At 38.3% G+C, this 15,138-nt stretch overlaps 1 protein-coding gene across 1 annotated transcript in view; it reads right to left on the bottom strand.

Moving 5' to 3' along the window:
• The window catches only part of MAGT1 (magnesium transporter 1), a 69,131-nt gene that overhangs the window by 38,426 nt on the left and 15,567 nt on the right, over nt 1-15,138 (bottom strand). Inside the window, exon 3 of the mRNA XM_026480120.4 lies at nt 12,829-12,946. Within this exon, the coding sequence (XP_026335905.1) occupies nt 12,829-12,946 (118 nt within the window). The remainder of the gene's footprint in view (nt 1-12,828; nt 12,947-15,138) is intronic.

Consider the following 15,138-nt stretch of genomic DNA (forward strand, 5'->3'; position numbering starts at 1 on the left):
CCCAATAAAGAGTTCAACATAATGGTCATAAATGTACTCACTGGACTTGAGAAAAGAGTGGATGAACTCAGTGAGAACTTCAATAAATAGATAAAAAAAAAAATATATATATATATATATATTTATATATAAAAAGAACCAGACAGAGCAGAAAAACACAATAACTGAATTTTAAAAATACATTAGAGGGAATCAACAGCAGATTGGGAGACACAGAAGAATGGATCAGCAATCTGGAGGACAGGGTAATAGAAAGCAACAAAGCTGAACAGCAGAAAGATAAAAGAGTAATTAAGAAAGAGAACAGCTTAAGGGACCTCTATGACATCATCAAGTGTAATAACATTTGCATTGTAAGGATCTCAGAAGAAGAAGAAAGAGAGAAGGAGGCAGAAAAATTATTTGAAGAAATAATAGCTGAAAACTTCACTAATATGGGGAAGGAAAGACATCCAGGTCCAGGAAGCACAGAAGGCCCAAAACAAGATGAACCCAAGTAGGTCTACATAAAGACAGATAATAATTAAAATGACAGAAATTAATAATAGCAAATTTTAAAAGCAGCAAAAGAAAATGAAAACAGTTACATACTAGGGAAACCCAATAAGGCTATCAGCTGATTTTTCATGAGAGACTTTGCAGGCCAGAAGAGAATGGCATGAAATATTCAAAGTGCTGAAAGAAAAAACCTACAACCAAAAATACTCTACTGGGCAAGGTTATCAACAGAATTGAAGAACAGATAAAGAGTTTATGAGATAAAAAAAAATTAAAGAGGTTCAGCATGACTAAACCAAACTTACAATAAATGATAAGGGAATTCTTTAAGTGGAAAAAGGCCATAACTAGAAGTAAGAAAAGCATGAAATGAGGGAACTTCAATGGTGAAAGCAAAAATATAGTAAAGGCAGTAGATTACTCACTTATAAAGCCAGCATGGAAGTTAAAACACAAAAGAAGTAAAATCAACTGTATCTACAAAAATTACTCAAGGGTTACACAAAAACTTAAAAAAATGTAAAATAGGACATCATAATCCAAGCATAATACTAGACAAATCCATCAAACCACAAGGGAAAAGAAGTGAAAATAAGGAAAGGAGAAGTATAAAAACAATCAGAAAAAAAATTAACAAATGGCAATAAGTACATACCTATCAATAATTAACTGGACTAAATGCTCTAATCAAAAAACATACGGTAACTGAATGGATAAAAAAAAAACAAGAACAACCTATGTGCTGCCTACAAGATACTCATTTCAGACCTAAAGACACAGACAGAAAGTGAAGGACTGGAAAAGATACTCCATGAAAAATGGAAACAGGAAAAAAAATCCAGGTATACTTAAATCAGAGAAAATAGACTTAAAACAGAAGACCGTAGAAAGAGAGAAAGGACATTACATAATGATAAAGAGATAAGCTAACAAGAGAATATAGCAATTGCAAACATGGAGCACCTAAATAAATGAAACAAACATTAACAGATATAACGGGAGAAACTGACAGTAATGCAATAATAGTAGGGGACTTTAACATCCCACTGACATCAATGGATAGATCACTCAGACAGAAAAATCAATAAAAAACAGTAGCCTTGAATGACACATTAGACCAGATGGACTTAACAGACATATATAGAACATTCTATCTAAAAAAATCCAGAATACACATTCTTTTCAAGTGCACATGGAATATTCTCCTAAACAGATAATAAATTACGCTATACAGAAGTCTCAAAATTTAAGACTGGAATCACATCAAGCATCTTTTCTTTTTTAATTTAAATTCAATTAGCCAACATATAGTACATCATTAGTTTTGATATAATGTTAAATGATTCATTAGTTGCGTATAACATCCATTCATATAATGTGCTCTCCTTAATGCCCATCACCCAATTACCCCATCCCTCCACCTCCCTTTCTGCAACCCTCAGTTTGTTTCCTGGAGTCAAGAGTCTCTCATGGTTTGTCTCCCTCTCTGATTTCTTCCCATTCAGTTTTCTCTCCCTTCCCTTATGAAATTAATTACAAGAAAAAAACAAGAATAAACACAAAGACATGGAACCTAAAAAAATATGACACCAAAAACCAATGGGTCAACAAAGAAGTCTAAAAGGAAATTGAAGAATACATGGAGACAAATGAAAATGGAAAAATAGCAGTCCAAAGTCTTTGGGACACAGCAAAAGCAGTTCTAAGGGGGAAATTTACAGCAACACAGACCTACCTCAAGAAACAAATAAGGGGTGCCTGGCTGGCTCAGCTGGTGGAGCATGTGACTCTTGATCTAAGGGTTGCAGGTTCAAACCCCATATTGGGTATAGAGATTACTTGAAAAAAAAATCTTAAAAAAACGAAAACAAGGGGCGCCTGGGTGGCACAGCGGTTGGGCGTCTGCCTTCGGCTCAGGGCGTGATCCCGGTGTTGTGGGATCGAGCCCCACATCAGGCTCCTCTGCTGTGAGCCTGCTTCTTCCTCTCCCATTCCCCCTGCTTGTGTTCCCTCTCTCGCTGGCTGTCTCTATCTCTGTCAAATAAATAAATTAATTAAAAAAAAAAACGAAAACAAAAAATTTCCTATGGGGCACCTGGGTGGCACAGCGGTTGAGCATCTGCCTTCGGTTCAGGGCGTGATCCCGGCATTATGGGATCGAGCCCCACATCAGGCTCTTCTGCTATGAGCCTGCTTCTTCCTCTCCCACTCCCCCTGCTGTGTTCCCTCTCTCGCTGGCTGTCTCTATCTCTGTCAAATAAATAAATAAAATCTTAAAAATAAAAAGAAACAAATAAAAATCCCAATCTTACCTTAACTTAAAGGAACTAGAAAAAGAAGAGCAACAAAAGCCCTAAAATTAGTAGAAGAAAGTAAATAATTAAGAGTAGAGCAGAAATAAAGATATAAAGACCAAAAAAAAAAAGACAACAGAAAAGATCAATGAAACCAAGAGCTGGTTCTCTGAAAAGATGAAAAAAACTGATAAACCTTTTTCCAGACTCATCAAGACAAAAAGAGAGGATGAAAATATATAAAATCAGAAATGAAAGAGGAGAAATAAAAACCAACACCACAGAAATACAAAGGATTATAAAAGAATACTATTGAAAATGTATAGGTCAACAATTTGGACAACTAAAGAAGAAAGTGATAAATTTGTAGGAATGTACAATCTTCCAAAGTGCATCAGGAAAAAATAGAAAATTTGAACAGATTCATTACTAGTAATGAAATTAAAACAGTCATCAAAAAAAAAACCCTCCCAACAGGGGCGTCTGAGTCAAGGGCAGACGTTTAACTTGACTGAGCCACCCAGGTGCGCTTATATGAAACACTTAAAGAAGTGTTAATAATTATTCTTAAAATATTCCAGAAAATAGAAGAGGAAGGAAACCTTCCAAATTTACTTACTCTATGAGGTCAGCATTACCCTGTACTAAAACCAGATTAAAGATACTACAAAAAAGAAAACTACGGCCAGTATCTCTGATAACCACAAATGCAAAAATCTTCAACAAAATGTTAGCAAACTGAATTCAACAATACATTAAAAGGATCATTCACCAGAATCAACTGGAATTCATTCTAGGGGTGCAAGGATAATTCCATATTCACAAATCAATTGACGTAATATATCATATTAACAAGAGGATGGATAAAAACTATGTGATCATCTCAACAGATGCAGAAAAAGCATCTGACAATATATATCTGCTCATGACAGAAACCTTCAGCAAAGTGGCTTTAGAGGAAACATACCTTCACATAATAAAGGAAAAACCCACAGCTAACATATTCAATGGTGAAAAACTGAAAGCTCTTCCTCTAAGATCAGCACAAGTTAAGGATATCCACTCTTGTCACATTTATTCAACACAGTACTGGAAGTCCCAGCCATAGCAATCAGACATGAAAAAGAAATAAAAGATATCAAGGGTGCCTGGGTGGCTCAGTCGGTTAAGCATCTGCCTTCGGCTTGGGTCATGATTCCAGGGTCCTGGGATCAAGTCTCAAATAGGGCTCCCTGCTCAGTGGGGAGTCTGCTTCTCCCTCTGCCCCCCACAACTCATGTGCGCACACACTCTGTCTCACTCTCTCTCTTGCAAAAATAAATAAATAAAATCTTTAAAAAAAAGAAAAAGAAGATATCCAAATTGGTAAGGAAGAAACAAAACTGTCATTATTTGCAGAGGACATGATACTATATAGAGAAAAACTTAAAAACTCCACTAAAAATATATTAGAACCAGTAAACGAATTCAGTGATGTAGAATACAGAATTAATATACAGAAATCTGTTGCATTTCTACACACTAATAGCTAAGTAGCAGAAAGAAAACTGAAAACAATCCCATTTACAATTATACCAAAAAGAATAAAATACCTAGGAATAAATATAACCAAGGAGGTGAAAGACCTTTACTCTGAAAACTATAATACATTGGTGAAAGAAATTGAAGACAACACAAACAAGTGGAAAAATACACCATGCTCATTGATTGGAAGAGTATTGTTAAAGTGTCCATAGTATCCAAAGCAATGCAATCCCCATCAAAATACCAACAGCATTTATCACAGAACTAGAACAAATACTCCAAAAATTTGTATGGAACCACAAAAGACCCCAAATAGCCAAAGCAATCTTGAGAAAGAACAAAGCTGGATATATCGCAATCCCAGATTTCAAGATATACTATAAGGCTAAGTAATCAAAACATTATGGTACTGGCACAAATACAGACACAGAGATCAATGGAAGAGAATAGAGAGCCCAGGGCAACACTGTTGGGACCCCTTTCACTGAGAGTTTTTTCTGTATCTTCACTTAATAAACTCCTATCGCTTTACTCAAAAAAAAAAAAAAAAAAAGAATAGAGAGCCCAGAAATAAACTCATGCTTATATGGTCAATGAGTTTATGACAAAGGAGGCTAGAATACACAAAGGGAGAAAATACAGTCTCTTCAACAAATGGTGGTGGTAAAACTGGACAGCTACATGAAAACAATGAAACTAGACCACCTTCTTAAACCATATATGAAAATAAAGTTAAAATGGATTAAAGACCTAAATGTGAGACAAGAAACCATAAATCTAAAGGAAAACATACACAGTAATTTCTTGGACATTGGCCAAAGAAACATATTTATGCATATGTCTCCTCAGGCAAGGGAAATTAAATAAAAAATAAACTACTGGGGGGCGCCTGGGTGGCGCAGTCGTTAAGCATCTGCCTTCAGCTCAGGGCGTGATCCCGGCGTTCTGGGATTGAACCCTACATCAGGCTCCTCCGCTAGGAGCCTGCTTCTTCCTCTCCCACTCCCCCTGCTTGTGTTCCCTCTCGCTGGCTGTCTCTCTCTGTCAAATAAATAAATAAAATCTTTAAAATAAATAAATAAATAAACTATTGTGATACCAAAATAAAAAGCTTTTGCATAGTGAAAGAAACCAACAAAATGAAAAGGCAACCTACTGAATAGGAGAAAATATTTGCAAATGACATATCCAATAAGGGATTAATATCCAAAATATATAAAGAACTTACATAAGTCAACACCAAAATGAACAAAACAATACAATTTAAAAATGGGCAGAGAACCCGAATAGACATTTTCCCAAAGAAGACTTACTGATGGCCAACAGACACATAAAAAGATGCTCAACATCACTAACCATCACAGAAATGAAAATCAAAACCACAATGAGCTATCACCTCACACCTGTCAGAATGGCTCAAATCAAAAAGACAAGAAATAACAAGTGTGGACGAAGATGTGGAGAAAAGGGAACCCTGGTGCACTATTGGTGAAATTGTAAACTGGTGCAACCAGTATGGAAAACGGTATGACGCTTCCTTAAAATATTAAAAATGGAAAAATATCACATGATCCAGGAACTGCACCACTATTTACCCAAAGACAATGAAAACGCTAACTAGAAAAGATATATGCATTCCCATTTATTGCAGAGATATCTATAATAGCCAAAATATAGAAGTAATCCACATGTCCGTCAGTAGATGAATGGATAGAAAAGATATGACATGTATGTATATACACACACACATACACACACACACACAATTACTCAGCCATAAAAAAGAATGAAATTTTGCCATTTATGACAACATGAGTGGACCTAGAGGGTATTATGGTAAGTGAAATAAGTCAGACAGAGGACAAATACCATATGATTTCACTTCTACATGGAATCTAAAAAACACACCAACAAACAAACAGTCTCAGAAATACAGAGAACAAACGTGGTTGCCAGAGAGAAGGGGGCATGGGCAAAAGAGGTGAAGGGGATTAAGAGGAACAAGCTTCTGGTTATAAAATAAGTGAGTCACAGAAACGTAAAGTACAGAGAGAAGAGTTAAGATGGTGGAGGAGTAGGGGACCCCTTTTTCAGCAGGTCCCCTGAGTCGAGCTGGATAGGTACCAGACCAGCCTAAACAACCACGGAACCAGCCTGATACGCAGGAAGATGCATCTGGATCTCTACAAATGAACATCTCCAGCGCTGAGTATTGAGGTACGAAGCAGGGAGCCATGAAACCGTGCACAGATATCGGAAGATAAACGGAAGGGGGAGGGAGCCGCGAGTTCGGGCGCCGGGAAGCGGTAGCCACTTGTACAGGAGAGCGGGCGGGGCTTGCAGACGGCACCCGAAAAACAACAGGCATCTCGCGGAACACCAGAATCCCGGTGTGCTCACCGGGCATAGACTGACACCGGGAGATCCGGGAGCGCATGGGGAGGCTGGCGGCTGGCGGCATTAGAAACACAAAGGACAGAGACGCGCCGGCCCTGGAAGTGAGGGCAGGGACGCCAGGTGTGGGGCGCACATCCCGGGACGCTGCAGGGTTGAGCAGCACCAACAGTAACAGAGTTAAAGTGGCCAGAACATCAGTGGAGAACGGGCCGCAATCCCTCTGTTCTGTGACAATCCAGCCTCTGCTGCTCTGACTCTCAGAAGAGGCACAGCAAACTGCCAGGGAAAGCTGCCAGAGAACAAAAGCCTGGAAATACCGGTTCACAGCGTGCCCATCCCCATCCCCCCTCGCAGGGGACACGGAGACTCTACCCAAACAGGGTTGCCTGAGTATCGGCGCGGCAGGCCCCTCCCCCAGAACACAGAAGGCAGGCTGAAAAATCAAGAAGCCCACAACCCGGGCGCCTGGGTGGCGCAGTCATTGAGCGCCTGTCTTCGGCTTAGGGCGTGATCCCGGCGTTCCGGAAAGGAGTCCCTCATCGGGGTCCTCCGCTGGGAGCCTGCTTCTTCCTCTCCCACTCCCCTGCTTCTGTTCCCGTTCTTGCTGACTGTCTGTCTCTCTCTCTCAGATAAATAAATAAATAAAATCCTTAAAAAAGAAGCCCACATCCCTAAGATCCCTATAAAACAAGGGGCACGGCCTGGGACCCAGTCAATAATTTGGGCTCTGGACAACCCCGCAACCTCTCATTATCAGAATGACAAGAAGGAGAAGCCCCCCCCAGCAAAGAAAAGACAGTGAGTCTGTGGCCTCTGCCACAGAAATTATGGATATGGATGTAACCAAATTATCAGAAATGGAATTCAGAGTAACGATGGTCAAAATGATGAGTAGAATTGAAAAAAGTATTAACGAAAAGGTTACTGAGAATATAGAATCCCTAAGGACAGAAATGACAGCGAATCTGACAGATATTAAAAATTCTATGAGCCAAATGCAGGCAAAACTAGAGGCTCTGATGGCCAGGGTCACCGAAGCAGAGAAACGAGTTAGTGAATTGGAGGATGGGTTAATAGAGGAAAAAACCAAATTAGAAGCTGCTCTTAAAAAAATCCAAGCCCACGAATGTAGGTTACAGGAGATTACTGACTCAATGAAACGATCCAATGTTAGAATCATCAGCATCCCCGAGGGGGTGGAGAAAAACAGAGGTCTAGAAGAGATATTTGAACAAATAGTAGCTGAAAACTTCCCTAATCTAGCGAGGGAAACAAACATTCGTGTCCAAGAGGCAGAGAGGACCCCTCCCAAGCTCAACCACGACAAACCTACGCCATGTCACGTCATAGTGCATTTCGCAAATATGAGATCCAAGGATACAGTACTGAAAGCGGCCAGGGCAAAGAAATTTCTCACGTACCAAGGCAAAGGCATCAGAATTACGTCAGACCTGTCTACACAGACCTGGAATTAGAGAAAGGGTTTGGGGAGCATATTTAAAGCTCTTTCAGAGAAAAACATGCAGCCAAGGATCCTTTATCCAGCAAGGTTGTCATTCAGAATTGATGGAGAAATAAAGACATTCCAGAATCGACAGTCACTAGCTAATTTCGTAACCACGAAACCAGCCCTACAAGAGATATTACGGGGGGTTCTATAAAAGTAAAAAGGCCCCAAGAGTGATACAGAACAGAAAGTCACAGCCAATACAAACAAAGACTTTACTGGCAACATGGCATCATTAAAATCATATCTCTCAGTACTCAGTCTTAATAAATGGTTTGAACCTTCCCATAAAATGCCACAGGGTTGCAGATTGGATAAAAAAAATGACCCATCCATTTGCTGTCTACAAGAGACTCATTTCGAACCCAAAGATGCATTCAGACTGAGAGTAAGGGGATGGAGTACCATATTTCACGCAAATGGACCTCAAAAGAAAGCTGGGGTAGCAATTCTCATATCAGATAAATTGGATTTTAAACTACAGACTATAGTTAGAGACGCAGAAGGGCACTATATTATTCTTAAGGGAAGTATTCAACAAGTGGATATGACAATTATAAATATATATGCCCCCAACAGGGGAGCAGCAAGATACACAAGCCAACTCTTAACCAGAATAAAGAGACATATAAATAAAAATACATTAATAGTAGGGGACCTCAACACTCCACTATCAGAAATAGACAGAACACCCTGGCAAAAACTAAGCAAAGAATCAAAGGCTTTGAATGCCATACTCGACGAGTTGGACCTCATAGATATATATAGAACACTACAGCCCAGAACCAAAGAATACTCATTCTATTCTAATGCCCATGGAACATTCTCAAGAATAGACCATGTTCTGGGACACAAAACAGGTCTCAACCGATACCAAAAGATTGAAATTATCCCCTGCATATTCTCAGACCACAACGCTCTGAAATTGGAACTCAACCACAAGGAAAAATTTGGAAGAAACTCAAACACTTGGAGACTAAGAACCATCCTGCTCAGGAATGACTCGATAAACCAGGAAGTCAAAAATCAAATTAAACAATTTATGGAGACCAATGAGAATGAAAATACAACAGTCCAAAACCTATGGGATACTGCAAAGGCAGTCCTAAGAGGGAAATACATAGCCGTCCAAGCCTCACTCAAAAGAATAGAAAAATCTAAAATGCAGTTTTTATATTCTCACCTCAAGAAGCTGGAACAGCAACAGAGGGAGAGGCCTAATCCACACACGAGGAAGCAGTTGACCAAAATTAGAGCTGAAATCAATCAATCAGAAACCAGAAGTACAGTAGAGCAGATCAACAGGACTAGATGCTGGTTCTTTGAGAGAATCAATAAAATAGACAGACCACTGGCAAGACTTATCCAAAAGAAAAGAGAAAGGACCCAGATTATTAAAATTATGAATGAAAAAGGAGAGGTCACGACGAACACCATTGAAATTGGAAGGATTATTAGAAATTTTTATCAACAGCTATATGCCAATAAACTAAGCAATCTGGAAGACATGGAATCCTTCCTGGAAACCTATAAACTACCAAGATTGAAACAGGAAGAAATTGATTTCTTAAACAGGCCAATTAATTATGAAGAAATTGAGTCAGTGATAAACAACCTTCCAAATAACAAAACTCCAGGCCCGGATGGTTTTCCTGGGGAATTCTACCAAACATTCAAAGAAGAAATAATACCTATTCTCCTAAAGCTATTTCAAAAAATAGAAACAGAAGGAAAGCTACCAAACTCATTCTATGAGGCCAATATTACCTTGATCCCCAAACCAGGCAAGACCCCCTCAAAAAGGAGAATTACAGACCGATTTCCTTAATGAATATGGATGCCAAAATCCTCAACAAGATACTTGCTAATAGAATCCAACAGTACATTAAAAGGATTATCCATCACGATCAAGTGGGATTCATACCTAGGATGCAAGTGTGGTTCAATATTCGCAAATCAATCAGCGTGATACATCATATCAACAAGAAAAGACTCAGGAACCATATGATCCTCTCAATCGATGCAGAAAAAGCATTTGACAAAATACAGCATCCTTTCCTGATTAAAACCCTTCAGAGTGTAGGAATAGAGGGTACATTTCTCAATCTCATAAAAGCCATCTATGAAAAGCCTACTGCAAATATTATTCTCAATGGGGAAAAGCTGGAAGCCTTTCCCTTAAGATCAGGAACTCGACAAGGATGCCCACTCTCGCCACTATTATTCAACATAGTACTAGAAGTCCTTGCAACAGCAATCAGACGACAAAAAGGGATCAAAGGTATTCAAATCGGCAAAGAAGTCAAAATGTCTCTTTTCGCAGATGACATGATACTCTATATGGAAAACCCAAAAGAAGCCACTCCCAAACTATTAGAAGTTATAGAGCAATTCAGTAACGTGGCGGGTTACAAAATCAATGCTCAGAAATCAGTTGCATTTCTATACACGAATAACGAGACCGAAGAAAGAGAAATTAGGGAATCCATCCCATTTACAATAGCACCAAAAACCATACGTTACCTTGGAATTAACTTAACCAGAGACTTAAAGGACCTATATTCTAGAAACTATAAATCACTCTTGAAAGACACTGAGGAAGACATAAAAAGATGGAAAGATATTCCATGCTCATGGATCGGAAGAATTAACATAGTTAAAATGTCCATGCTACCCAGAGCAATCTACACTTTCAATGCTATCCCGATCAAAATACTGAGGACATTTTTCAAAGAACTGGAACAAATAGTCCTTAAATTTGTATGGAAACAGAAAAGGCCCCGAATCTCCAAGGAACTGTTGAAAAGGAAAAACAAAGCTGGGGGCATCACAATGCCGGATTTCGAGCTGTACTACAAAGCTGTGATCACAAAGACAGCATGGTACTGGCACAAAAACAGACACATAGACCAATGGAACAGAATAGAGAGCCCAGAAATGGACCCTCGGCTCTTTGGGCAACTAATCTTTGATAAAGCAGGAAAAAACATCCGGTGGGAAAAAGACAGTCTCTTCAATAAATGGTGCTGGGAAAATTGGACAGCTACATGCAAAAGAATGAAACTTGACCACTCTCTCACACCATACACAAAAATAAACTCCAAATGGATGAAAGACCTCGATGTGAGACAGGAATCCATCAAAATTCTAGAGGAGAACATAGGCAGCAACCTCTACGACATCGGCCAAAGCAACCTTTTTCATGATACATCCCCAAAGGCAAGAGAAACAAAAGATAAAATGAATTTATGAGACTTCATCAAGATTAAAAGTTTCTGCACAGCCAAGGAAACAGTCAGAAAAACTAAGAGCAGCCCACGGAATGGGAGAATATATTTGCAAATGACACTACAGATAAAGGACTGGCATCCAAGATCTACAAAGAACTTCTCAAACTCAATACACGAGAAACAAATAAACAAATCAAAAAATGGGCAGAAGATATGAACAGACACTTTTCCAATGAAGACATACAAATGGCTAACAGACACATGAAAAAATGTTCAAAATCATTAGCCATCAGGGAAATTCAAATCAAAACCACACTGAGATACCACCTTACGCCAGTTCAATGGCAAAAATAGACAAGGCAAGAAACAATAATTGTTGGAGAGGATGTGGAGAAAGGGGATCCCTGCTACATTGTTGGTGGGAATGCAAGTTGGTACAGCCACTCTGGAAAACAGTGTGGAGGTCCCTTAAAAAGTTAAAAATTGAGCTACCCTATGATCCAGCCATTGCACTACTGGGTGTTTACCCCAAAGATACAGATGTAGTGAAGAGAAGGGCCATATGCACCCTAATGTTCATAGCAGCATTGTCCACAAGAGCTAAATCGTGGAAGGAGCTGAGATGCCCTTCAACAGATGACTGGATTAAGAAGTTGTGGTCCATATATACAATGGAATATTACTCAGCTATCAGAAAGAACGAGTTCTCAACATTTGCTACAACATGGATGGCACTGGAGGAGATAATGCTAAGTGAAATAAGTCAAGCAGAGAAAGACAACTATCATATGATTTCTCTCATCTATGGAACATAAAAACTAGGAAGATCGGTAGGAGAAGAAAGGGATAAAGAAAGGGGTGGTAATCAGAAGGGGGAATGAAACATGAGAGACTATGGACTATGAGAAACAAACTGAGGGCCTCAGAGGGGAGGGGGGTGGGGGAATGGGATAGACCCGTGATGGGTAGTAAGGAGGGCACGTATTGCATGGTGCACTGGTTGTTATACACAACTAATGAATCATCGAGCCTTACATCGGAAACCGGGGTTGTACTGTATGGTGACTAACATAATATAATAAAAAATCATTAAAAAAAAAAAGAAACGTAAAGTACAGCATAAGGTATACAGTCAATAATATTGTAATAACCTTGTGTGGTAATGGATGGTGACTACCCTTATCACATTGAGCACTAAGTAATGTATGGAACTGTCATATCACTGTGTTGTATACCTGAAAGCAATATAACATTATTTCCCAGTATATTTAGATAACAAGGAATATATAAATAAAACTTGTGGCTATTGAAAAAGATATATTCCACTTTATCTATTGTTAACTTATCCGTACTTAATAAAATAAGCCAAAGATCTTACCATCTGAAATACATCAGAGCCTTCATCAAAATCCACCATAGCAAAAAATATCCTGTTGGTAAATGCACTGGAGTATCGCCAGGAGTTTGCCAGGATCTGGAATTCTTCATCAGCTTGCCTGGATACAATCAAGTTTGTGGAGATAACATATAAGACATTTTTAAAAAGCAATCTAATTTATCAGCAGTAAAACAGAGCCAAAGAAGCAACAGCAGTTTTTCCAGTGGGGGAAATATTTAGAGAGAGAGAAAGAGACAGAGAGAGAGGGAGACAGAGAGAAAGAAACAAACACCAGTCAGGTTCTGCTGACAGGGTGAGGAGAAACCTTGGAAAATACTGCCATTGTTTTGGCATAAGAGAAGCCTTATCCTAAGTGATGGGGATTTCAACAGAAAGTAGTTACTTGACTCGGCTTCATACTTTGTGCTTGTTTCTTATCTCAAAGCTCTTTCAGTAGTCATTAGAAAAATCCAGCTAATCGTACAACAATTTTTTAATACTGGGTAAATTACTTGTAAGTGTTCAAAGACAAGGCTGAAGTATTTCCAGAGATAGTAGACTATAATAGTAATCCATTTTATAAATCTAATGTATAACATGCTATTATTTAGTAAACAAAAATACAGTCAGATGAATTAGGGTGAAAGATAAGAAGAATCTAGGGAATTGAGATTAACTGAAACCTCAAGTCATGTATGACTTTTCCCTTATTGCCCATATGCTTTCAGTTTCCAAGATGTGATAATTCTTCATTAGTGATTATCTTTTAAATCCATCCCTTCCCATTTATTTTCATTGCTATGAGCTAAAGTCAGATCCTTAATATCTGACATTAGAATATTAAAATACTGGCTCTGGTTTCTCCTCTTTCAATCCTTCTTACACTGCAATATACATCAGTCTTTTAAATTACTACTTTCCTGAAACTCTTACTCTTCTCAGAAGCCATTGTTGCATTCCTACTACCTTCAGGACAGTCCCCAAGCTTTTTCACTGGTTATTTAAGGTTCTTTATCATTCAATCCCAGTAAGGCATCTAACTTTTACATAGCCTTACTACTGATCAATATAAAACAGGATCTCTTAACTTCGGCACTTTATTTACCACCATCTCTGTACCCTTGTACACATCTTTACTTCTAATCAAAATATCCTACTTCTATCCAAATCTGATCCATCCATCTTGCCCTAATACAAAACCTTTCTTCTCCATTAGACCAACCCTAATCTTCCTGTTATATGTCCTTCCTGAAATTTTGTAGTATTTATGACGCACATAATCCATTTGGTATTTAATTATAAATTGCCTTACACTGCCAGCTAAATTTTCACGTGTGGAACTCATTTCCCTAGCCATATGATAAGGGTAGGGCATCTTACACTTCTCATCCTGATAGCACCAAATATATAGTATTATACACACTGCTGTTAATTTTTATGTTTTGAATGAGTTTAGGAAAATGTGAACTAATTTTAAATTCGGTCCTATAGAAAGTAAGATACTAATAAAAACCTTGATTAAATAAGAATGTCATTAATATGCATTTAGTACAGAATTATGAAGGAGTTTGTGTTTGTTCCCTAACATTTTTGTATACTCCTGATTGCTGAGTGAAATGACTAAATTAATAGTGATTCTAGATTTGAAGTTTATGTATAATTAATATGTACTATCCAGCATATGTGCCCAAAAATAAGTACTCTGGGATCAAATACCTTGACTACCTGGGGGGAAATCCTTTAAGAAAAGTTAGCAAGTCTTGGGGTAGCATAATGCATATTCTAAAAAAAAATTATCTAATCCTTCACATGGACCCAGGCTGTCAGAATTTGGAAAGCTGTCAAGATTCTATTAAATTAGTTCTTTACAGGGTAGCTTTGTCATTTCATTTAACATGAATTCCCAGATCACACATATTGATCTAAAAATATAAGTTAAAAAAACACCAAAAAGCAAAAGCTATTCTATTTTTTAATACCCACTATTTTTAATTTTGTTTAAAGAAATATAGTCCTGGGACACCTGGATGGCTCAGTCAGTTAAGCATCTGCCTTTGGCTCAGGTCATGATCCCAGGGTCCTGGGATCGAGTCCCATATCAGGCTCCCTGCTCAGTGGGGAGCCTCCTTCTCCCTTTGTCTGCAACTTACCCTGCTTGTGCTTGCTCTTGCTCTCTCTCTCTCTGTCAAATAAATAAAATCTTCATAAAAATATAGTCCTTTTCTTTAAAGAAATATCAATCTTTGTTTCTAAGATCATTCGGAAACAGTAAAATAAAATCAGTAAACCATTGTTTGATGAAAGTTTAAG

This window comes from Ursus arctos, chromosome X, assembly GCF_023065955.2.
Source record: "Ursus arctos isolate Adak ecotype North America chromosome X, UrsArc2.0, whole genome shotgun sequence".
Lineage (NCBI taxonomy): Eukaryota > Metazoa > Chordata > Mammalia > Carnivora > Ursidae > Ursus > Ursus arctos.